Source organism: Corella eumyota, chromosome 6 (genome assembly GCF_963082875.1).
Source record: "Corella eumyota chromosome 6, kaCorEumy4.1, whole genome shotgun sequence".
NCBI classification, from domain to species: Eukaryota; Metazoa; Chordata; class Ascidiacea; order Phlebobranchia; family Corellidae; genus Corella; species Corella eumyota.
Window position 1 is genome coordinate 4,848,370 of NC_137495.1, and position 26,215 is coordinate 4,874,584.

The window sequence follows — 26,215 nt, forward strand, 5'->3', positions numbered from 1 at the left end:
GGCCATTAGTCAAATCTTGGTTTCGCTCGCATTGGTTGTTCAGGTTCACGGTCAAAACTTTTCTGCCTACAATGAAGTCGGTAAGTAAACAACCCTGCGATGTTTTTGAAGTCAGGCGCGAATAAATTAACAAAAATCAAACTTTTTAGTTTTGACGAAAATAATTTTTAAATTAAAACGAATTTGGTAGTATAGGTAATGTATACCGGCAGCGTAGTGTAGTAGTAAGAACTCTTGCTACACCACCATGAGGTCGTGGGTACAATCCCCACTGCTCTCATGCTGTAGCGCCTTTGAGTAAGGCACTATAAACGGTATGAACTCCTGCTGAGCCTGCACTTAAGCAACAGAATAATTTTCGGGCAATTATAATCTATATAATATCCCAAAACTAAAGGCAACTTAAGACTGGGTCGGAGTAACTGAGTAACTCTATGTTTAGGTCGCGCATTCGACCTTCCCACATCGAGGATAACGATATATACAAAAAAAATGACTTGATTCGGTAGCTTATTAAAAGCACGTGTTATGATTAAAGCATACCGACTAATTTTTGAATTACTTTATGCATAGTGAAATAGGTTTTATGTTTTTCGAGAGGTAAACGGTGTTTATTGTCAAGCTTTTAAGTCCATGCTTTTCGTAGCGCAGCAAATAGTTTAATTGATTCAGTTTAAACGAAAAGCCTTCGGATCGTAATCCAATATCATTGCCCATTACCTTGATACCTTGGCAGACAATTTTTGTTGTTATTAATTAGTTTCATTACTAAAACAAGGTAACTCTTAAACGTTGCATTTTAAATTTTATTTTTTATTAAAAACAAGCTTGTTTATGTCTTGAACCTTTCAGAGCAATTTGCATGCCTACCTGGAGAAACCACAGGTCAATTTGCTTTGGAGGAGAGCTTCGAACTTATTAGATTAAACACAAGCACTGGACAACTACTTTCGCCTTGCTACCCAATGAACTACACAGGATTAATAGACGGATCCACAAGTTCAAAACTTTGGGTTGTCAATGCAACATCTAATGAAAATTTACCCGTTGCAGGTCAGGCATTCAAAATCGTTACAATGTATTAGCCTAATATAACGATTTTTTCTAATATTTAAATAGGTTACCGATTGACGATCAGAGTATTACCAGCCATCCAAAATGGGATTTTTTTCTTTGTTGGAATTTCATTTACGCAAGCTTCTTCAGAACTTGTGATCCCAACTGGGTAAATCATTGCTTTTAGATAACTAAAAATCAACATTTGATATACTCTAATTTACAAAATACGTGAAAGGAGTACTTGGTACTTTTTTAATACACTCTAAATCTTAAAACATCAGAATTAAAGGCCCATAGCTGTCCTTTTTTATTTAAAAGTTAATATTTTAATTTTAATATTAAAAAAAATTAACGATTTTCAAATTTGCTATTTTAAAGTTAGTATTCCCCCGTTTTGTGAATACTTCCTGGTGATTTTAGTGTGCCCACGTGCGTTTGCTAACCAGTTTTATAAAAATAAAATTTAAGAAAAATTAAAATATAAACACATTTTTTATTACATTATACAGACAATTGGTAGGCTATTTAGTAAGAATTAAAAATACTTAAATTATTAGGGAGATCGTAATTACTCAAGGTGAAACTGTTAGGACACAGTTCAACAATTCATTGTTTGACCTTAATATTGGAGATGAGCTTGACTTGGAGTCTTCTATTTTATTTGCAGATTTTATCACTTTTTCCAACAGCACAAATACAGCTTTTCAAATAGATTATCAGACTGGTACGTACCGTTTTACCTTTTCATGTGTTTAATATTAGTTTTTGTGACCTTTCCTAAAAATTAATGCTAATTGAGCTAACTGTAGAATACTATTAGTGTAAAGTAGAGTAGTGGCTACACTTTACAATATTAAGTTATTGTTAGAATTTTCAAAATAACCTTGTCATTTTGGCCTTACATTTGGTGCACAACGTTGCAAACTTCCACTGATAAAAGACAATCAGCATTTATAACTGGTATAACTGGTAAAATGTCTATATTTTACAAAACTATCAAAGACAACTCTTGACTGGGTTAGAGAACAATTGTTACTGTGAGTTTGGCTCGTGAAGTCAGCATTTTCAAACAAAAAAAAGGTATACAAATATGTCATTAATATTTTATTAGTTTTTAAGGTAACCTGTTGAAAAAACTTTTAATTTTAGATTTTGACCAATGTAACCTGACTAATTTTTGTGAAAATAATGGAAACTGTTCTAGGAATGGATTTCAAAACTATATTTGTTCTTGTGAGGCCGGTTTCGAAGGATCTAATTGTCAATATGGTAAACAAATTTGATGATACAAGTTAAAATATAGATAAGCGTATTGCAAAATCACATATTGTTTTATAAATCACCGCTAGCGTGGTGTAGTGGTAAGAACACTTGCTACACCTTACATGAGGTCGTGGGTTCAATCCCCACTGATCTCATGCTGTAGCGCTCTTCAGTAAGGCACTATAAACATGTAAACTCCTGCTAAGCCAATACTTAATTCGCAGCAAAGTGTCAAATTACACAGACATTTATTAACTAAAAAAATTGATGTGGAAGTTCATATAAATATTTTAACTTGGAATTCTAACTGAACAATTCAGTAAATTATTACTCAAATTATTTAAATTTGCTACAAATAAGTGTATTTCTCTGACACAATACTGTAATATTATTACTATTATACAGATATTAATGAATGTACTCGAGGGTCACACAACTGTGATGATATTGCTATATGTACAAACACAATTGGTTCATTTACTTGTACTTGCACACCTGGATATACTGGTGATGGAGTAAACTGCACGGATATCAATGAATGTTTTTTAATGACAGACAATTGTGATTTAAATGCTACTTGTACAAACACTGATGGATCGTTTACTTGTGCTTGCAATACTGGATATACTGGCAATGGAGTAAACTGCACAGACATTAATGAATGTTTTTTAATGACAGACAATTGCAATGATAATGCAAATTGTACAAACACAAATGGATCGTTTACTTGTCCTTGCAATACTGGATACACTGGCGATGGAGTAAACTGCACAGACATTAATGAATGTTTTTTAATGACAGACAATTGCAATGATAATGCAAATTGTACAAACACAATTGGATCATTTACTTGTGCTTGCAATACTGGATACATTGGTAATGGAGTAAACTGCACAGACATAAATGAATGTTTTTCAATGACAGACAATTGCAATGATAATGCTACTTGTACAAACACAGATGGATCGTTTACTTGTGCTTGTAATACTGGATACACTGGTGATGGTATAAATTGCACAGATATAGATGAATGTAGCTTTATGACAGACAATTGCGATTTAAATGCAAATTGTACGAACACAAATGGATCATTTACTTGTGCTTGTAATGCTGGATACACTGGCGATGGAGTAAACTGCAATGATATAAATGAATGTACTTTAATGACAGACAATTGTAGTGATGGTAATGCTACTTGTACAAACACAAATGGATCATTTACTTGTGCTTGCAATACTGGATACACTGGTGATGGAGTATATTGCACAGACGTAAATGAGTGTAGCTTTATCACAGACAATTGTGATTTAAATGCTAATTGTACAAACACAGATGGATCATTTACTTGTGCTTGCAATACTGGATACACTGGCAATGGAGTAAACTGCACAGACATCAATGAATGTTTTCTAATGACAGACATTTGTGCTTTAAATGCAAATTGTACCAACACAAATGGATCATTTACTTGTGTTTGCAATACTGGATACACTGGTGATGGAGTAAACTGCACAGATATAAATGAATGTTTTTTAATGACAGACAATTGCAGTGATAATGCTACTTGTACAAACACAAATGGATCATTTACTTGTGCTTGCAATAGTGGATATACTGGTGATGGTATAAATTGCACAGATATAGATGAATGTAGCTTTAAGACAAACAATTGCGATTTAAATGCAAATTGTACAAACACTATTGGATCGTTTACTTGTGCTTGCAATACTGGATACACTGGTGATGGAGTGAACTGCAATGATATAAATGAATGTACTTTAATGACAGACGATTGTGATATAAATGCAAATTGTACGAACACAGATGGATCATTTACTTGTTCTTGCAATACTGGATACACTGGTGATGGAGTAAATTGCACAGATATAGATGAATGTAGCTTTATGACAGACAATTGCGATTTAAATGCAAATTGTACAAACACAAATGGATCATTTACTTGTGCTTGCAATACTGGATACACTGGTGATGGTATAAATTGCACAGATATAGATGAATGTAGCTTTATGACAGACAATTGCGATTTAAATGCAAATTGTACAAACACTATTGGATCGTTTACTTGTGCTTGCAATACTGGATACACTGGTGATGAAGTGAACTGCAATGATATAAATGAATGTACTTTAATGACAGACGATTGTGATATAAATGCAAATTGTACGAACACAGATGGATCATTTACTTGTGCTTGCAATACTGGATACACTGGTGATGGAGTGAACTGCAATGATATAAATGAATGTACTTTAATGACAGACGATTGTGATATAAATGCAAATTGTACGAACACAGATGGATCATTTACTTGTGCTTGCAATACTGGATACACTGGTGATGGTATAAATTGCACAGATATAGATGAATGTAGCTTTATGACAGACAATTGCGATTTAAATGCAAATTGTATGAACACAAATGGATCATTTACTTGTGCTTGCAATACTGGATACACTGGTGATGGTATAAATTGCACAGATATAGATGAATGTAGCTTTATGACAGACAATTGCGATTTAAATGCAAATTGTACCAACACAGATGGATCATTTACTTGTGCTTGCAATACTGGATACACTGGCAATGGAGTAAATTGCACAGATATAGATGAATGTAGCTTTATGACAGACAATTGCGATTTAAATGCAAATTGTACAAACACAGTTGGATCTTTTACTTGTGCTTGCAATACTGGATACACTGGTGATGGAGTAAACTGCACAGACATTAATGAATGTTTTTTAATGACAGACAATTGCAGTGATAACGCAACTTGTACAAACACAAATGGATCGTTTACTTGTGCTTGCAATACTGGATATACTGGTGATGGAGTAAACTGCACAGACATAAATGAATGTTTTTTAATGACAGACAATTGCAGTGATAACGCAACTTGTACAAACACAAATGGATCGTTTACTTGTGCTTGCAATACTGGATATACTGGTGATGGAGTAAACTGCACAGACATAAATGAATGTTTTTTAATGACAGACAATTGCAGTGATAACGCTACTTGTACAAACACAAATGGATCGTTTACTTGTGCTTGCAATATTGGGTATACTGGCAATGGTGTGAACTGCACAGACATAAATGAATGTTTTTTAATGACAGGCAATTGTCATTCGAATGCACTGTGTACAAACACAAATGGATCGTTTACTTGTGCTTGCAATACTGGATATACTGGTGATGGAGTAAACTGCACAGACATAAATGAATGTGTTTTAATAACAGACAATTGTGATTCAAATGCAAATTGTACAAACACATTTGGTTCATTTACTTGTGCTTGCAATACTGGATATACCGGTGATGGAATAAACTGCACAGACATAAATGAATGTTTTTTAATGACAGACAATTGCAGTGATAATGCTACTTGTGCAAACACAAATGGATCGTTTACTTGTGCTTGCAATACTGGATATACCGGTGATGGAGTAAACTGCACAGACATAAATGAATGTTTTTTATTGACAGACAATTGCAGTGATAATGCTACTTGTGCAAACACAAATGGATCGTTTACTTGTGCTTGCAATACTGGATACACTGGCAATGGTGTGAACTGCACAGACATAAATGAATGTTTTTTAATGACAGGCAATTGTGATTCGAATGCACTGTGTACAAACACAAATGGATCGTTTACTTGTGCTTGCAATACTGGATATACTGGTGATGGAGTAAACTGCACAGACATAAATGAATGTTTTTTAATGACAGACAATTGTGATTCAACTGCAAATTGTACAAACACATTTGGTTCATTTACTTGTGCTTGCAATACTGGATACACTGGCGATGGAGTGAACTGCACAGACATAAATGAATGTTTTTTATTGACAGACAATTGCAGTGATAACGCTACTTGTACAAACACAAATGGATCATTTGCTTGTGCTTGCAATACTGGATATACTGGCGATGGAATAAACTGCCCAGACACAAATGAATGTTTTTTAATTACAGACAATTGCAGTGATAACGCTACTTGTACAAACACAAATGGATCATTTACTTGTGCTTGCAATAGTGGATATACTGGTGATGGTATAAATTGCACAGATATAGATGAATGTAGCTTTATGACAAACAATTGCGATTTAAATGCAAATTGTACAAACACAGATGGATCATTTACTTGTGCTTGTAATACTGGATACACTGGCAATGGTGTCAACTGCAATGATATAAATGAATGTACTTTAATGACAGACAATTGTAGTGATAGTAATGCTACTTGTACAAACACTATTGGATCGTTTACTTGTGCTTGCAATACTGGATACACTGGTGATGGAGTGAACTGCAATGATATAAATGAATGTACTTTAATGACAGACAATTGCGATTTAAATGCAAATTGTACAAACACAATTGGATCATTTACTTGTGCTTGCAATACTGGATACACTGGCAATGGTGTCAACTGCAATGATATAAATGAATGTACTTTAATGACAGACATCTGCAGCGATAATGCTACTTGTACAAACACAAATGGATCATTTACTTGTGCTTGCAATGTTGGATACACTGGCAATGGAGTAAACTGCACAGACATCAATGAATGTTTTCTAATGACAGACATTTGTGCTTTAAATGCAAATTGTACCAACACAAATGGATCATTTACTTGTGTTTGCAATACTGGATACACTGGTGATGGAGTAAACTGCACAGATATAAATGAATGTTTTTTAATGACAGACAATTGCAGTGATAATGCTACTTGTACAAACACAAATGGATCATTTACTTGTGCTTGCAATAGTGGATATACTGGTGCTGGTATAAATTGCACAGATATAGATGAATGTAGCTTTAAGACAAACAATTGCGATTTAAATGCAAATTGTACAAACACTATTGGATCGTTTACTTGTGCTTGCAATACTGGATACACTGGTGATGGAGTGAACTGCAATGATATAAATGAATGTACTTTAATGACAGACGATTGTGATATAAATGCAAATTGTACGAACACAGATGGATCATTTACTTGTGCTTGCAATACTGGATACACTGGTGATGGAGTAAATTGCAGAGATATAGATGAATGTAGCTTTATGACAGACAATTGCGATTTAAATGCAAATTGTACGAACACAAATGGATCATTTACTTGTGCTTGCAATACTGGATACACTGGTGATAGTATAAATTGCACAGATATAGATGAATGTAGCTTTATGACAGACAATTGCGATTTAAATGCAAATTGTACAAACACTATTGGATCGTTTACTTGTGCTTGCAATACTGGATACACTGGTGATGAAGTGAACTGCAATGATATAAATGAATGTACTTTAATGACAGACGATTGTGATATAAATGCAAATTGTACGAACACAGATGGATCATTTACTTGTGCTTGCAATACTGGATACACTGGTGATGGAGTGAACTGCAATGATATAAATGAATGTACTTTAATGACAGACGATTGTGATATAAATGCAAATTGTACGAACACAGATGGATCATTTACTTGTGCTTGCAATACTGGATACACTGGTGATGGTATAAATTGCACAGATATCGATGAATGTACTTTAATGACAAACAATTGTGATTTAGATGCAAATTGTACAAACACAGATGGATCATTTACTTGTGCTTGCAATACTGGATACACTGGTGATGGTATAAATTGCACAGATATCGATGAATGTACTTTAATGACAAACAATTGTGATTTAGATGCAAATTGTACAAACACAGATGGATCATTTACTTGTGCTTGCAATACTGGATACACTGGTGATGGTATAAATTGCACAGATATAGATGAATGTAGCTTTATGACAGATAATTGCGATTTAAATGCAAATTGTAGCAACACAAATGGTTCATTTACTTGTGCTTGCAATACTGGATACACTGGTGATGGAGTAAACTGCACAGATATAAATGAATGTTTTCTAATGACAGACATTTGTGCTTTAAATGCAAATTGTACCAACACAAATGGATCATTTACTTGTGTTTGCAATACTGGATACACTGGTGATGGAGTGAACTGCACAGACATAAATGAATGTTTTTTATTGACAGACAATTGCAGTGATAATGCTACTTGTACAAACACAAATGGATCATTTACTTGTGCTTGCAATACTGGATATACTGGCGATGGAGTAAACTGCTCAGACATGAATGAATGTTTTTTATTGACAGACAATTGCAGTGATAATGCTACTTGTACAAACACAAATGGATCGTTTACTTGTGCTTGCAATACTGGATATACTGGTGATGGAGTAAACTGCACAGACATAAATGAATGTTTTTTAATGACAGACAATTGCTGTGATAATGCTACTTGTACAAACACAAATGGATCGTTTACTTGTGCTTGCAATACTGGATATACTGGCAATGGTGTGAACTGCACAGACATAAATGAATGTTTTTTATTGACAGACAATTGCAGTGATAACGCTACTTGTACAAACACAAATGGATCGTTTACTTGTGCTTGCAATACTGGATATACTGGTGATGGAGTAAACTGCACAGACATAAATGAATGTTTTTTAATGACAGACAATTGCTGTGATAATGCTACTTGTACAAACACAAATGGATCGTTTACTTGTGCTTGCAATACTGGATATACTGGCAATGGTGTGAACTGCACAGACATAAATGAATGTTTTTTATTGACAGACAATTGCAGTGATAACGCTACTTGTACAAACACAAATGGATCGTTTACTTGTGCTTGCAATACTGGATATACTGGTGATGGAGTAAACTGCATAGACATAAATGAATGTGTTTTAATGACAGACAATTGTGATTCAAATGCAAATTGTACAAACACATTTGGTTCATTTACTTGTTCTTGCAATAGTGGATACAATGGCAATGGAGTAAACTGCACAGACATAAATGAATGTTTTTTATTAACAGACAATTGCAGTGATAACGCTACTTGTACAAACACAAATGGATCTTTTACTTGTGCTTGCAATACTGGATATACTGGCGATGGAGTAAACTGCTCAGACATGAATGAATGTTTTTTATTGACAGACAATTGTAGTGATAATGCTACTTGTACAAACACAAATGGATCGTTTACTTGTGCTTGCAATACTGGATATACTGGTGATGGAGTAAACTGCACAGACATAAATGAATGTTTTTTAATGACAGACAATTGCTGTGATAATGCTACTTGTACAAACACAAATGGATCGTTTACTTGTGCTTGCAATACTGGATATACTGGCAATGGTGTGAACTGCACAGACATAAATGAATGTTTTTTATTGACAGACAATTGCAGTGATAACGCTACTTGTACAAACACAAATGGATCGTTTACTTGTGCTTGCAATACTGGATATACTGGTGATGGAGTAAACTGCACAGACATAAATGAATGTTTTTTAATGACAGACAATTGCTGTGATAATGCTACTTGTACAAACACAAATGGATCGTTTACTTGTGCTTGCAATACTGGATATACTGGCAATGGTGTGAACTGCACAGACATAAATGAATGTTTTTTATTGACAGACAATTGCAGTGATAACGCTACTTGTACAAACACAAATGGATCGTTTACTTGTGCTTGCAATACTGGATATACTGGTGATGGAGTAAACTGCATAGACATAAATGAATGTGTTTTAATGACAGACAATTGTGATTCAAATGCAAATTGTACAAACACATTTGGTTCATTTACTTGTTCTTGCAATAGTGGATACAATGGCAATGGAGTAAACTGCACAGACATAAATGAATGTTTTTTAATGACAGACGATTGCAGTGATAATGCTACTTGTACAAACACAAATGGATCGTTTACTTGTGCTTGCAATACTGGATTTACTGGTGATGGAGTAAACTGCACAGACATAAATGAATGTTTTTTATTAACAGACAATTGCAGTGATAACGCTACTTGTACAAACACAAATGGATCTTTTACTTGTGCTTGCAATACTGGATATACTGGTGATGGAGTAAACTGCACAGACATAAATGAATGTTTTTTAATGACAGGCAATTGTGATTCGAATGCACTGTGTACAAACACAAATGGAATGTTTACTTGTGCTTGCAATACTGGATATACTGGTGATGGAGTAAACTGCACAGACATAAATGAATGTTTTTTAATGACAGACAATTGTGATTCAACTGCAAATTGTACAAACACATTTGGTTCATTTACTTGTGCTTGCAATACTGGATACACTGGCGATGGAGTGAACTGCACAGACATAAATGAATGTTTTTTAATGACAGGCAATTGTGATTCGAATGCACTGTGTACAAACACAAATGGAATGTTTACTTGTGCTTGCAATACTGGATATACTGGTGATGGAGTAAACTGCACAGACATAAATGAATGTTTTTTAATGACAGACAATTGTGATTCAACTGCAAATTGTACAAACACATTTGGTTCATTTACTTGTGCTTGCAATACTGGATACACTGGCGATGGAGTGAACTGCACAGACATAAATGAATGTTTTTTAATGACAGACGATTGCAGTGATAACGCTACTTGTACAAACAAAAATGGATCGTTTACCTGTGCTTGCAATACTGGATATACCGGTGATGGAATAAACTGCACAGACATAAATGAATGTTTTTTAATGACAGACAATTGCAGTGATAACGCTACTTGTACAAACACAAATGGATCGTTTACTTGTGCTTGCAATACTGGATACACTGGCAATGGTGTGAACTGCACAGACATAAATGAATGTTTTTTAATGACAGGCAATTGTGATTCGAATGCACTGTGTATAAACACAAATGGATCGTTTACTTGTGCTTGCAATACTGGATACACTGGCAATGGTGTGAACTGCACAGACATAAATGAATGTTTTTTAATGGCAGACAATTGCAGTGATAACGCTACTTGTACAAACACAAATGGATCATTTGCTTGTGCTTGCAATACTGGATATACTGGCGATGGAGTAAACTGCACAGACATAAATGAATGTTTTTTAATGACAGACAATTGCAGTGATAATGCTACTTGTACAAACACAAATGGATCGTTTACTTGTGCTTGCAATACTGGATATACCGGTGATGGAGTAAACTGCACAGACATAAATGAATGTTTTTTATTGACAGACAATTGCAGTAATAATGCTACTTGTGCAAACACAAATGGATCATTTACTTGTGCTTGCAATACTGGATATACTGGTGATGGAGTAAACTGCACAGACATAAATGAATGTTTTTTATTGACAGACAATTGCAGTGATAACGCTACTTGTACAAACACAAATGGATCGTTTACCTGTGCTTGCAATACTGGATATACCGGTGATGGAATAAACTGCACAGACATAAATGAATGTTTTTTAATGACAGACAATTGCAGTGATAATGCTACTTGTGCAAACACAAATGGATCATTTACTTGTGCTTGCAATACTGGATATACCGGTGATGGAGTAAACTGCACAGACATAAATGAATGTTTTTTAATGACAGGCAATTGTCATTCGAATGCACTGTGTACAAACACAAATGGATCGTTTACTTGTGCTTGCAATACTGGATATACTGGTGATGGAGTGAACTGCACAGACATAAATGAATGTTTTTTAATGACAGACAATTGTGATTCAAATGCAAATTGTACAAACACATTTGGTTCATTTACTTGTGCTTGCAATACTGGATACACTGGCAATGAAGTAAACTGCACAGACATAAATGAATGTTTTTTAATGACAGACGATTGCAGTGATAACGCTACTTGTACCAACACAAATGGATCATTTACTTGTGCTTGCAATACTGGATATACTGGTGATGGAGTAAACTGCACAGACATAAATGAATGTTTTTTACTAACAGACAATTGCAGTGATAACGCTACTTGTACAAACACAAATGGATCGTTTACTTGTGCTTGCAATACTGGATATACTGGTGATGGAGTAAACTGCACAGACATAAATGAATGTTTTTTAATGACAGGCAATTGTGATTCGAATGCACTGTGTACAAACACAAATGGATCATTTACTTGTGCTTGCAATACTGGATATACTGGTGATGGAGTAAACTGCACAGACATAAATGAATGTTTTTTAATGACAGACAATTGTGATTCAAATGCAAATTGTACAAACACATTTGGTTCATTTACTTGTGCTTGCAATACTGGATACACTGGTGATGGAGTAAACTGCACAGACATAAATGAATGTTTTTTATTGACAGACAATTGCAGTGATAACGCTACTTGTACAAACACAAATGGATCGTTTACCTGTGCTTGCAATACTGGATATACCGGTGATGGAATAAACTGCACAGACATAAATGAATGTTTTTTAATGACAGACAATTGCAGTGATAATGCTACTTGTGCAAACACAAATGGATCGTTTACTTGTGCTTGCAATACTGGATATACCGGTGATGGAGTAAACTGCACAGACATAAATGAATGTTTTTTATTGACAGACAATTGCAGTGATAATGCTACTTGTGCAAACACAAATGGATCGTTTACTTGTGCTTGCAATACTGGATACACTGGCAATGGTGTGAACTGCACAGACATAAATGAATGTTTTTTAAAGACAGGTAATTGTGATTCGAATGCACTGTGTACAAACACAAATGGATCGTTTACTTGTGCTTGCAATACTGGATATACTGGTGATGGAGTAAACTGCACAGACATAAATGAATGTTTTTTAATGACAGACAATTGTGATTCAACTGCAAATTGTACAAACACATTTGGTTCATTTACTTGTGCTTGCAATACTGGATACACTGGCGATGGAGTGAACTGCACAGACATAAATGAATGTTTTTTATTGACAGACAATTGCAGTGATAACGCTACTTGTACAAACACAAATGGATCATTTGCTTGTGCTTGCAATACTGGATATACTGGCGATGGAATAAACTGCCCAGACACAAATGAATGTTTTTTAATTACAGACAATTGCAGTGATAACGCTACTTGTACAAACACAAATGGATCATTTACTTGTGCTTGCAATAGTGGATATACTGGTGATGGTATAAATTGCACAGATATAGATGAATGTAGCTTTATGACAAACAATTGCGATTTAAATGCAAATTGTACAAACACAGATGGATCATTTACTTGTGCTTGTAATACTGGATACACTGGCAATAGTGTCAACTGCAATGATATAAATGAATGTACTTTAATGACAGACAATTGTAGTGATAGTAATGCTACTTGTACAAACACTATTGGATCGTTTACTTGTGCTTGCAATACTGCATACACTGGTGATGGAGTGAACTGCAATGATATAAATGAATGTACTTTAATGACAGACGATTGTGATATAAATGCAAATTGTACGAACACAGATGGATCATTTACTTGTGCTTGCAATACTGGATACACTGGTGATGGTATAAATTGCACAGATATCGATGAATGTACTTTAATGACAAACAATTGTGATTTACATGCAAATTGTACAAACACAGATGGATCATTTACTTGTGCTTGCAATACTGGATACACTGGCGATGGTATAAATTGCACAGATATCGATGAATGTAGCTTTATGACAGACAATTGTGATTTAGATGCAAATTGTACAAACACAGATGGATCATTTACTTGTGCTTGCAATACTGGATACACTGGTGATGGAGTAAACTGCACAGATATAAATGAATGTTTTCTAATGACAGACATTTGTGCTTTAAATGCAAATTGTACCAACACAAATGGATCATTTACTTGTGCTTGCAATACTGGATATAGTGGCGATGGAGTAAACTGCTCAGACATGAATGAATGTTTTTTATTGACAGACAATTGCAGTGATAATGCTACTTGTACAAACACAAATGGATCGTTTACTTGTGCTTGCAATACTGGATATACTGGTGATGGAGTAAACTGCACAGACATAAATGAATGTTTTTTAATGACAGACAATTGTGATTCAACTGCAAATTGTACAAACACATTTGGTTCATTTACTTGTGCTTGCAATACTGGATATACTGGTGATGGAGTAAACTGCACAGACATAAATGAATGTTTTTTAATGACAGACGATTGCAGTGATAATGCTACTTGTACAAACACAAATGGATCGTTTACTTGTGCTTGCAATACTGGATTTACTGGCGATGGAGTAAACTGCACAGACATAAATGAATGTTTTTTATTAACAGACAATTGCAGTGATAACGCTACTTGTACAAACACAATTGGATCTTTTACTTGTGCTTGCAATACTGGATACACTGGCAATGGTGTGAACTGCACAGACATAAATGAATGTTTTTTAATGACAGGCAATTGTGATTCGAATGCACTGTGTACAAACACAAATGGAATGTTTACTTGTGCTTGCAATACTGGATATACTGGTGATGGAGTAAACTGCACAGACATAAATGAATGTTTTTTAATGACAGACAATTGTGATTCAACTGCAAATTGTACAAACACATTTGGTTCATTTACTTGTGCTTGCAATACTGGATACACTGGCGATGGAGTGAACTGCACAGACATAAATGAATGTTTTTTATTGACAGACAATTGCAGTGATAACGCTACTTGTACAAACACAAATGGATCGTTTACCTGTGCTTGCAATACTGGATATACCGGTGATGGAATAAACTGCACAGACATAAATGAATGTTTTTTAATGACAGACAATTGCAGTGATAACGCTACTTGTACAAACACAAATGGATCGTTTACTTGTGCTTGCAATACTGGATACACTGGCAATGGTGTGAACTGCACAGACATAAATGAATGTTTTTTAATGACAGGCAATTGTGATTCGAATGCACTGTGTACAAACACAAATGGATCGTTTACTTGTGCTTGCAATACTGGATACACTGGCAATGGTGTGAACTGCACAGACATAAATGAATGTTTTTTAATGGCAGACAATTGCAGTGATAACGCTACTTGTACAAACACAAATGGATCATTTGCTTGTGCTTGCAATACTGGATATACTGGCGATGGAGTAAACTGCACAGACATAAATGAATGTTTTTTAATGACAGACAATTGCAGTGATAATGCTACTTGTACAAACACAAATGGATCGTTTACTTGTGCTTGCAATACTGGATATACCGGTGATGGAGTAAACTGCACAGACATAAATGAATGTTTTTTATTGACAGACAATTGCAGTAATAATGCTACTTGTGCAAACACAAATGGATCGTTTACTTGTGCTTGCAATACTGGATACACTGGCAATGGTGTGAACTGCACAGACATAAATGAATGTTTTTTAATGACAGGCAATTGTGATTCGAATGCACTGTGTACAAACACAAATGGATCGTTTACTTGTGCTTGCAATACTGGATATACTGGTGATGGAATAAACTGCACAGACATAAATGAATGTTTTTTAATGACAGACAATTGTGATTCAACTGCAAATTGTACAAACACATTTGGTTCATTTACTTGTGCTTGCAATACTGGATACACTGGCGATGAAGTGAACTGCACAGACATAAATGAATGTTTTTTAATGACAGACAATTGCAGTGATAACGCTACTTGTACAAACACAAATGGATCATTTGCTTGTGCTTGCAATACTGGATATACTGGCGATGGAGTAAACTGCTCAGACATGAATGAATGTTTTTTATTGACAGACAATTGCAGTGATAATGCTATTTGTACCAACACAAATGGATCATTTACTTGTGCTTGCAATACTGGATATACCGGTGATGGAGTAAACTGCACAGACATAAATGAATGTTTTTTAATGACAGACAATTGTAGTGATAGCGCTACTTGTACAAACACAAATGGATCGTTTACTTGTGCTTGCAATACTGGATACACTGGCAATGGTGTGAACTGCACAGACATAAATGAATGTTTTTTAATGACAGGCAATTGTCATTCGAATGCACTGTGTACAAACACAAATGGATCGTTTACTTGTGCTTGCAATACTGGATATACTGGTGATGGAGTGAACTGCACAGACATAAATGAATGTTTTTTAATGACAGACAATTGTGATTCAAATGCAAATTGTACAAACACATTTGGTTCATTTACTTGTGCTTGCAATACTGGATACACTGGCAATGAAGTAAACTGCACAGACATAAATGAATGTTTTTTAATGACAGACGATTGCAGTGATAATGCTACTTGTACCAACACAAATGGATCATTTACTTGTGCTTGCAATACTGGATATACTGGTGATGGAGTAAACTGCACAGACATAAATGAATGTTTTTTACTAACAGACAATTGCAGTGATAACGCTACTTGTACAAACACAAATGGATCGTTTACTTGTGCTTGCAATACTGGATATACTGGCGATGGAGTAAACTGCATAGACATAAATGAATGTTTTTTATTAACAGACAATTGCAGTGATAACGCTACTTGTACAAACACAAATGGATCGTTTACTTGTGCTTGCAATACTGGATATAATGGTGATGGAGTAAACTGCACAGACATAAATGAATGTTTTTTATTAACAGACAATTGCAGTGATAATGCTACTTGTACAAACACAAATGGATCGTTTACTTGTGCTTGCAATATTGGGTATACTGGCGATGGAGTAAACTGCACAGACATAAATGAATGTTTTTTAATGACAGACACTTGTGATTCAAATGCAATGTGTACAAACACAAATGGATCGTTTACTTGTGCTTGCAATACTGGATATACTGGTGATGGAGTAAACTGCACAGACATAAATGAATGTTTTTTAATGACAGAAAATTGCAGTGATAATGCTACTTGTACAAACACAATTGGATCGTTTACTTGTGCTTGCAATACTGGATACACTGGCAATGGTGTGAACTGCACAGACATAAATGAATGTTTTTTAATGACAGGCAATTGTGATTCGAATGCACTGTGTACAAACACAAATGGATCATTTACTTGTGCTTGCAATACTGGATATACTGGTGATGGAGTAAACTGCACAGACATAAATGAATGTTTTTTAATGACAGACAATTGCAGTGATAATGCTACTTGTACAAACACAAATGGATCGTTTACATGTGCTTGCAATACTGGATATACCAGTGATGGAGTAAACTGCACAGACATAAATGAATGTTTTTTAATGACAGACAATTGCAGTGATAATGCTACTTGTACAAACACAAATGGATCGTTTACTTGTGCTTGCAATAGTGGATACACTGGCAATGGTGTGAACTGCACAGACATAAATGAATGTTTTTTAATGACAGGCAATTGTGATTCGAATGCACTGTGTACAAACACAAATGGATCGTTTACTTGTGCTTGCAATACTGGATATACTGGTGATGGAGTAAACTGCACCGACATAAATGAATGTTTTTTAATAACAGACAATTGTGATTCAAATGCAAATTGTACAAACACATTTGGTTCATTTACTTGTGCTTGCAATACTGGATATACTGGTGATGGAGTAAACTGCACAGACATAAATGAATGTTTTTTAATGACAGACGATTGCAGTGATAATGCTACTTGTACAAACACAAATGGATCGTTTACTTGTGCTTGCAATACTGGATTTACTGGCGATGGAGTAAACTGCACAGACATAAATGAATGTTTTTTATTAACAGACAATTGCAGTGATAACGCTACTTGTACAAACACAATTGGATCTTTTACTTGTGCTTGCAATACTGGATACACTGGCAATGGTGTGAACTGCACAGACATAAATGAATGTTTTTTAATGACAGGCAATTGTGATTCGAATGCACTGTGTACAAACACAAATGGAATGTTTACTTGTGCTTGCAATACTGGATATACTGGTGATGGAGTAAACTGCACAGACATAAATGAATGTTTTTTAATGACAGACAATTGTGATTCAACTGCAAATTGTACAAACACATTTGGTTCATTTACTTGTGCTTGCAATACTGGATACACTGGCGATGGAGTGAACTGCACAGACATAAATGAATGTTTTTTATTGACAGACAATTGCAGTGATAACGCTACTTGTACAAACACAAATGGATCGTTTACCTGTGCTTGCAATACTGGATATACCGGTGATGGAATAAACTGCACAGACATAAATGAATGTTTTTTAATGACAGACAATTGCAGTGATAACGCTACTTGTACAAACACAAATGGATCGTTTACTTGTGCTTGCAATACTGGATACACTGGCAATGGTGTGAACTGCACAGACATAAATGAATGTTTTTTAATGACAGGCAATTGTGATTCGAATGCACTGTGTACAAACACAAATGGATCGTTTACTTGTGCTTGCAATACTGGATACACTGGCAATGGTGTGAACTGCACAGACATAAATGAATGTTTTTTAATGGCAGACAATTGCAGTGATAACGCTACTTGTACAAACACAAATGGATCATTTGCTTGTGCTTGCAATACTGGATATACTGGCGATGGAGTAAACTGCACAGACATAAATGAATGTTTTTTAATGACAGACAATTGCAGTGATAATGCTACTTGTACAAACACAAATGGATCGTTTACTTGTGCTTGCAATACTGGATATACCGGTGATGGAGTAAACTGCACAGACATAAATGAATGTTTTTTATTGACAGACAATTGCAGTAATAATGCTACTTGTGCAAACACAAATGGATCGTTTACTTGTGCTTGCAATACTGGATACACTGGCAATGGTGTGAACTGCACAGACATAAATGAATGTTTTTTAATGACAGGCAATTGTGATTCGAATGCACTGTGTACAAACACAAATGGATCGTTTACTTGTGCTTGCAATACTGGATATACTGGTGATGGAATAAACTGCACAGACATAAATGAATGTTTTTTAATGACAGACAATTGTGATTCAACTGCAAATTGTACAAACACATTTGGTTCATTTACTTGTGCTTGCAATACTGGATACACTGGCGATGAAGTGAACTGCACAGACATAAATGAATGTTTTTTAATGACAGACAATTGCAGTGATAACGCTACTTGTACAAACACAAATGGATCATTTGCTTGTGCTTGCAATACTGGATATACTGGCGATGGAGTAAACTGCTCAGACATGAATGAATGTTTTTTATTGACAGACAATTGCAGTGATAATGCTATTTGTACCAACACAAATGGATCATTTACTTGTGCTTGCAATACTGGATATACCGGTGATGGAGTAAACTGCACAGACATAAATGAATGTTTTTTAATGACAGACAATTGTAGTGATAGCGCTACTTGTACAAACACAAATGGATCGTTTACTTGTGCTTGCAATACTGGATACACTGGCAATGGTGTGAACTGCACAGACATAAATGAATGTTTTTTAATGACAGGCAATTGTCATTCGAATGCACTGTGTACAAACACAAATGGATCGTTTACTTGTGCTTGCAATACTGGATATACTGGTGATGGAGTGAACTGCACAGACATAAATGAATGTTTTTTAATGACAGACAATTGTGATTCAAATGCAAATTGTACAAACACATTTGGTTCATTTACTTGTGCTTGCAATACTGGATACACTGGCAATGAAGTAAACTGCACAGACATAAATGAATGTTTTTTAATGACAGACGATTGCAGTGATAATGCTACTTGTACCAACACAAATGGATCATTTACTTGTGCTTGCAATACTGGATATACTGGTGATGGAGTAAACTGCACAGACATAAATGAATGTTTTTTACTAACAGACAATTGCAGTGATAACGCTACTTGTACAAACACAAATGGATCGTTTACTTGTGCTTGCAATACTGGATATACTGGCGATGGAGTAAACTGCATAGACATAAATGAATGTTTTTTATTAACAGACAATTGCAGTGATAACGCTACTTGTACAAACACAAATGGATCGTTTACTTGTGCTTGCAATACTGGATATAATGGTGATGGAGTAAACTGCACAGACATAAATGAATGTTTTTTATTAACAGACAATTGCAGTGATAATGCTACTTGTACAAACACAAATGGATCGTTTACTTGTGCTTGCAATATTGGGTATACTGGCGATGGAGTAAACTGCACAGACATAAATGAATGTTTTTTAATGACAGACACTTGTGATTCAAATGCAATGTGTACAAACACAAATGGATCGTTTACTTGTGCTTGCAATACTGGATATACTGGTGATGGAGTAAACTGCACAGACATAAATGAATGTTTTTTAATGACAGAAAATTGCAGTGATAATGCTACTTGTACAAACACAATTGGATCGTTTACTTGTGCTTGCAATACTGGATACACTGGCAATGGTGTGAACTGCACAGACATAAATGAATGTTTTTTAATGACAGGCAATTGTGATTCGAATGCACTGTGTACAAACACAAATGGATCATTTACTTGTGCTTGCAATACTGGATATACTGGTGATGGAGTAAACTGCACAGACATAAATGAATGTTTTTTAATGACAGACAATTGCAGTGATAATGCTACTTGTACAAACACAAATGGATCGTTTACATGTGCTTGCAATACTGGATATACCAGTGATGGAGTAAACTGCACAGACATAAATGAATGTTTTTTAATGACAGACAATTGCAGTGATAATGCTACTTGTACAAACACAAATGGATCGTTTACTTGTGCTTGCAATAGTGGATACACTGGCAATGGTGTGAACTGCACAGACATAAATGAATGTTTTTTAATGACAGGCAATTGTGATTCGAATGCACTGTGTACAAACACAAATGGATCGTTTACTTGTGCTTGCAATACTGGATATACTGGTGATGGAGTAAACTGCACCGACATAAATGAATGTTTTTTAATAACAGACAATTGTGATTCAAATGCAAATTGTACAAACACATTTGGTTCATTTACTTGTGCTTGCAATACTGGATACACTGGCAATGAAGTAAACTGCGCAGACATAAATGAATGTTTTTTAATGACAGGCAATTGTGATGCAAATGCACTGTGTACAAACACAAATGGATCGTTTACTTGCGCTTGCAATACTGGATATAATGGTGATGGAGTAGACTGCACAGACATAAATGAATGTTTTTTATTAACAGACAATTGCAGTGATAACGCTACTTGTACAAACACAAATGGATCGTTTACTTGTGCTTGCAATACTGGATATACCGGTGATGGAATAAACTGCACAGACATAAATGAATGTTTTTTAATGACAGACAATTGCAGTGATAATGCTACTTGTACAAACACAAATGGATCGTTTACTTGTGCTTGCAATACTGGATATACTGGTAATGGAGTAAACTGCACAGACATGAATGAATGTTTTTTAATGACAGGCAATTGTCATTCGAATGCACTGTGTACAAACACAAATGGATCGTTTACTTGTGCTTGCAATACTGGATATACTGGTGATGGAGTAAACTGCACAGACATGAATGAATGTTTTTTATTAACAGACAATTGCAGTGATAACGCTACTTGTACAAACACAAATGGATCGTTTACTTGTGCTTGCAATACTGGATATACTGGTAATGGAGTAAACTGCACAGACATGAATGAATGTTTTTTATTAACAGACAATTGCAGTGATAATGCTACTTGTACAAACACAAATGGATCGTTTACTTGTGCTTGCAATATTGGGTATACTGGCGATGGAGTAAACTGCACAGACATAAATGAATGTTTTATATTAACAGACACTTGTGATTCAAATGCAATGTGTACAAACACAAATGGATTATTTACTTGTACTTGCAATACTGGATATACTGGCGATGGAGTAAACTGCACAGACATAAATGAATGTTTTTTAATGACAGGCAATTGTGATGCAAATGCACTGTGTACAAACACAAATGGATCGTTTACTTGCGCTTGCAATACTGGATATAATGGTGATGGAGTAGACTGCACAGACATAAATGAATGTTTTTTATTAACAGACAATTGCAGTGATAACGCTACTTGTACAAACACAAATGGATCGTTTACTTGTGCTTGCAATACTGGATATACCGGTGATGGAATAAACTGCACAGACATAAATGAATGTTTTTTAATGACAGACAATTGCAGTGATAATGCTACTTGTACAAACACAAATGGATCGTTTACTTGTGCTTGCAATACTGGATATACTGGTAATGGAGTAAACTGCACAGACATGAATGAATGTTTTTTAATGACAGGCAATTGTCATTCGAATGCACTGTGTACAAACACAAATGGATCGTTTACTTGTGCTTGCAATACTGGATATACTGGTGATGGAGTAAACTGCACAGACATGAATGAATGTTTTTTATTAACAGACAATTGCAGTGATAACGCTACTTGTACAAACACAAATGGATCGTTTACTTGTGCTTGCAATACTGGATATACTGGTAATGGAGTAAACTGCACAGACATGAATGAATGTTTTTTATTAACAGACAATTGCAGTGATAATGCTACTTGTACAAACACAAATGGATCGTTTACTTGTGCTTGCAATATTGGGTATACTGGCGATGGAGTAAACTGCACAGACATAAATGAATGTTTTATATTAACAGACACTTGTGATTCAAATGCAATGTGTACAAACACAAATGGATTATTTACTTGTATTTGCAATACTGGATATACTGGCGATGGAGTAAACTGCACAGACATAAATGAATGTTTTTTATTGACAGACAATTGCAGTGATAACGCTACTTGTACAAACACAAATGGATCGTTTACTTGTGCTTGCAATACTGGATACACTGGCAATGGTGTGAACTGCACAGACATAAATGAATGTTTTTTAATGACAGGCAATTGTGATTCGAATGCACTGTGTACAAACACAAATGGATCGTTTTCTTGTGCTTGCAATACTGGATACACTGGCAATGGAGTAAACTGCACCGACATAAATGAATGTGTTTTAATGACAGACAATTGTGATTCAAATGCAAATTGTACAAACACATTTGGTTCATTTACTTGTTCTTGCAATACTGGATACACTGGCAATGGAGTAAACTGCACAGACATAAATGAATGTTTTTTAATGACAGACGATTGCAATGATAATGCTACTTGTACAAACACAAATGGATCGTTTACTTGTGCTTGCAATACTGGATATACTGGTAATGGAGTAAACTGCACAGACATGAATGAATGTTTTTTAATGACAGGCAATTGTCATTCGAATGCACTGTGTACAAACACAAATGGATCGTTTACTTGTGCTTGCAATACTGGATATACTGGTGATGGAGTAAACTGCACAGACATAAATGAATGTGTTTTAATGACAGACAATTGTGATTCAAATGCAAATTGTACAAACACATTTGGTTCATTTACTTGTTCTTGCAATACTGGATACACTGGCAATGGAGTAAAATGCACAGACATAAATGAATGTTTTTTAATGACAGACGATTGCAGTGATAATGCTACTTGTACAAACACAAATGGATCGTTTACTTGTGCTTGCAATACTGGATATACTGGTAATGGAGTAAACTGCACAGACATGAATGAATGTTTTTTATTAACAGACAATTGCAGTGATAACGCTACTTGTACAAACACAAATGGATCGTTTACTTGTGCTTGCAATATTGGGTATACTGGCGATGGAGTAAACTGCACAGACATAAATGAATGTTTTTTAATGACAGACGATTGCAGTGATAACGCTACTTGTACAAACACAAATGGATCATTTATTTGTTCTTGCAATACTGGATACACTGGTGATGGAGTAAACTGCACAGACATAAATGAATGTTTTTTATTAACAGACAATTGCAGTGATAACGCTACTTGTACAAACACAAATGGATCATTTATTTGTTCTTGCAATACTGGATACACTGGTGATGGATTAAACTGCACAGACATAAATGAATGTTTTTTATTAACAGACAATTGCAGTGATAACGCTACTTGTACAAACACAAATGGATCATTTATTTGTTCTTGCAATACTGGATACACTGGTGATGGAGTAAACTGCACAGACATAAATGAATGTTTTTTATTAACAGACAATTGCAGTGATAACGCTACTTGTACAAACACAAATGGATCGTTTACTTGTGCTTGCAATACTGGATATACTGGTGATGGAGTAAACTGCACAGACATAAATGAATGTTTTTTAATGACAGACAATTGTGATTCAAATGCTACTTGTACAAACACAATTGGATCATTTACTTGTGCTTGCAATACTGGATATACTGGCGATGGAGTAAACTGCACAGACATAAATGAATGTTTTTTAATGACAGACGATTGCAGTAATAACGCTACTTGTACAAACACAAATGGATCGTTTACTTGTGCTTGCAATACTGGATATACTGGCAATGGTGTGATCTGCACAGACATAAATGAATGTTTTTTAATGACAGGCAATTGTGATTCAAATGCATTGTGTACAAACACAAATGGATCATTTGCTTGTGCTTGCAATACTGGATACACTGGTGATGGAGTAAACTGCACAGACACAAATGAATGTTTTTTATTAACTGACAATTGCAGTGATAACGCTATTTGTACCAACACAAATGGATTATTTACTTGTGCTTGCAATACTGGATATACTGGTGATGGAGTAAACTGCACAGACTTAAATGAATGTTTTTTAATGACTGACAATTGCAGTGATAATGCTACTTGTACAAACACAAATGGATCATTTACTTGTGCTTGCAATATTGGGTATACTGCCGATGGAGTGAACTGTACAGACATAAATGAATGTTTTTTAATGACAGACGTTTGCAGTGATAATGCTACTTGTACAAACACAAATGGATCATTTACTTGTGCTTGCAATACTGGATACACTGGTGATGGAGTAAACTGCACAGATATAAATGAATGTACTTTAACGACAAACAATTGTAGTGATGGTAATGCTATATGTACAAACACTGACGGATCTTTTACTTGTGCTTGCATTACTGGATTTATTGGAAATGGTTTCGTATGTAATGGTAAATTACTTTCTCAATTCCCTGTAAATATTTAAAATTTTTAAATTACCAAGATACTTTTTAACTTTTTTAGAAGTTCCTGTTGTTCAAATGGCTCAGATCAGTTTATCAGTGTCCGGTGATTTTACTCCAGAACTTTTAAATTCTTCAAGTTCTTCATTTATTGATTTGTCGACTGAAGTTAGAGATCAGTTTAGTATTGCTACTGGCGGCACATTATCAGTATCATCTGTTAGATTTCTTCGAGGAAGTATAATTGCCATGTAAGATCATTAATTGTTTCGTTGGATATGATTCAATTTGTATATTTTTTTAATTATGCTTCTGCCTTTGTTTTTTAGACTTGATATTTCGCTACAAAATTCTTTGCAGGATATTGAAGATGTTATTACTATGTTTAATAGTAGTCGAGCAATGAATTCATTTTTTTTGTCATCACCGTCATCTGGTTTGTTTCGTTTTGATGAATTTATTTCAAGCTTTAAAATCTTAGATGTACTTTTTTTATTGTCAGTATTGTTATTTTATTTAAATAAAATTGTTTGGGATATTATTTTAGCAAAAGTATTTATTATCAAATATGTTTACAGTGTCTATTGGAGTTGTGAGAAACGTTAGTTTTGTTGTTGATTCTCATGAAATTTTTGTTTCTTTTCAATCTCCCCTTATAACAAGTGGCTTAACTGAATACCAAATTATTAATTTCTTGCCAAATGGAGAAAACAGGACCGAGCAGCTATCAACTAATCTTTTTGCTACTATACAGGACCTAAAACCTTTTACTCAATATAGAATCCAGGTAGGATGAAACAATCTAATCATTTTTTTAAATGATTTAAACATA

At 34.8% G+C, this 26,215-nt stretch overlaps 1 protein-coding gene across 1 annotated transcript in view; it reads left to right on the forward strand.

The window, feature by feature from the left end:
• Positions 1–981: 981 nt before the first annotated feature.
• Positions 982–26,215, forward strand: part of LOC145755698 (uncharacterized) — a 32,601-nt gene continuing 7,367 nt past the window's right edge. Inside the window, exons 1-19 of the mRNA XM_082571949.1 lie at positions 982–1,053; positions 1,120–1,225; positions 1,617–1,783; positions 2,209–2,328; positions 2,728–6,986; positions 7,110–8,891; positions 9,549–9,608; positions 9,990–10,164; positions 10,879–11,324; positions 11,985–12,609; positions 12,724–13,298; positions 13,341–14,187; positions 14,449–14,711; positions 15,162–15,425; positions 15,651–16,511; positions 17,502–25,371; positions 25,445–25,634; positions 25,713–25,819; positions 25,962–26,170. Coding sequence (XP_082428075.1) covers positions 2,871–6,986; positions 7,110–8,891; positions 9,549–9,608; positions 9,990–10,164; positions 10,879–11,324; positions 11,985–12,609; positions 12,724–13,298; positions 13,341–14,187; positions 14,449–14,711; positions 15,162–15,425; positions 15,651–16,511; positions 17,502–25,371; positions 25,445–25,634; positions 25,713–25,819; positions 25,962–26,170 — 18,390 coding nt within the window. The 5' untranslated portion in view covers positions 982–1,053; positions 1,120–1,225; positions 1,617–1,783; positions 2,209–2,328; positions 2,728–2,870. The remainder of the gene's footprint in view (positions 1,054–1,119; positions 1,226–1,616; positions 1,784–2,208; positions 2,329–2,727; positions 6,987–7,109; positions 8,892–9,548; positions 9,609–9,989; positions 10,165–10,878; positions 11,325–11,984; positions 12,610–12,723; positions 13,299–13,340; positions 14,188–14,448; positions 14,712–15,161; positions 15,426–15,650; positions 16,512–17,501; positions 25,372–25,444; positions 25,635–25,712; positions 25,820–25,961; positions 26,171–26,215) is intronic.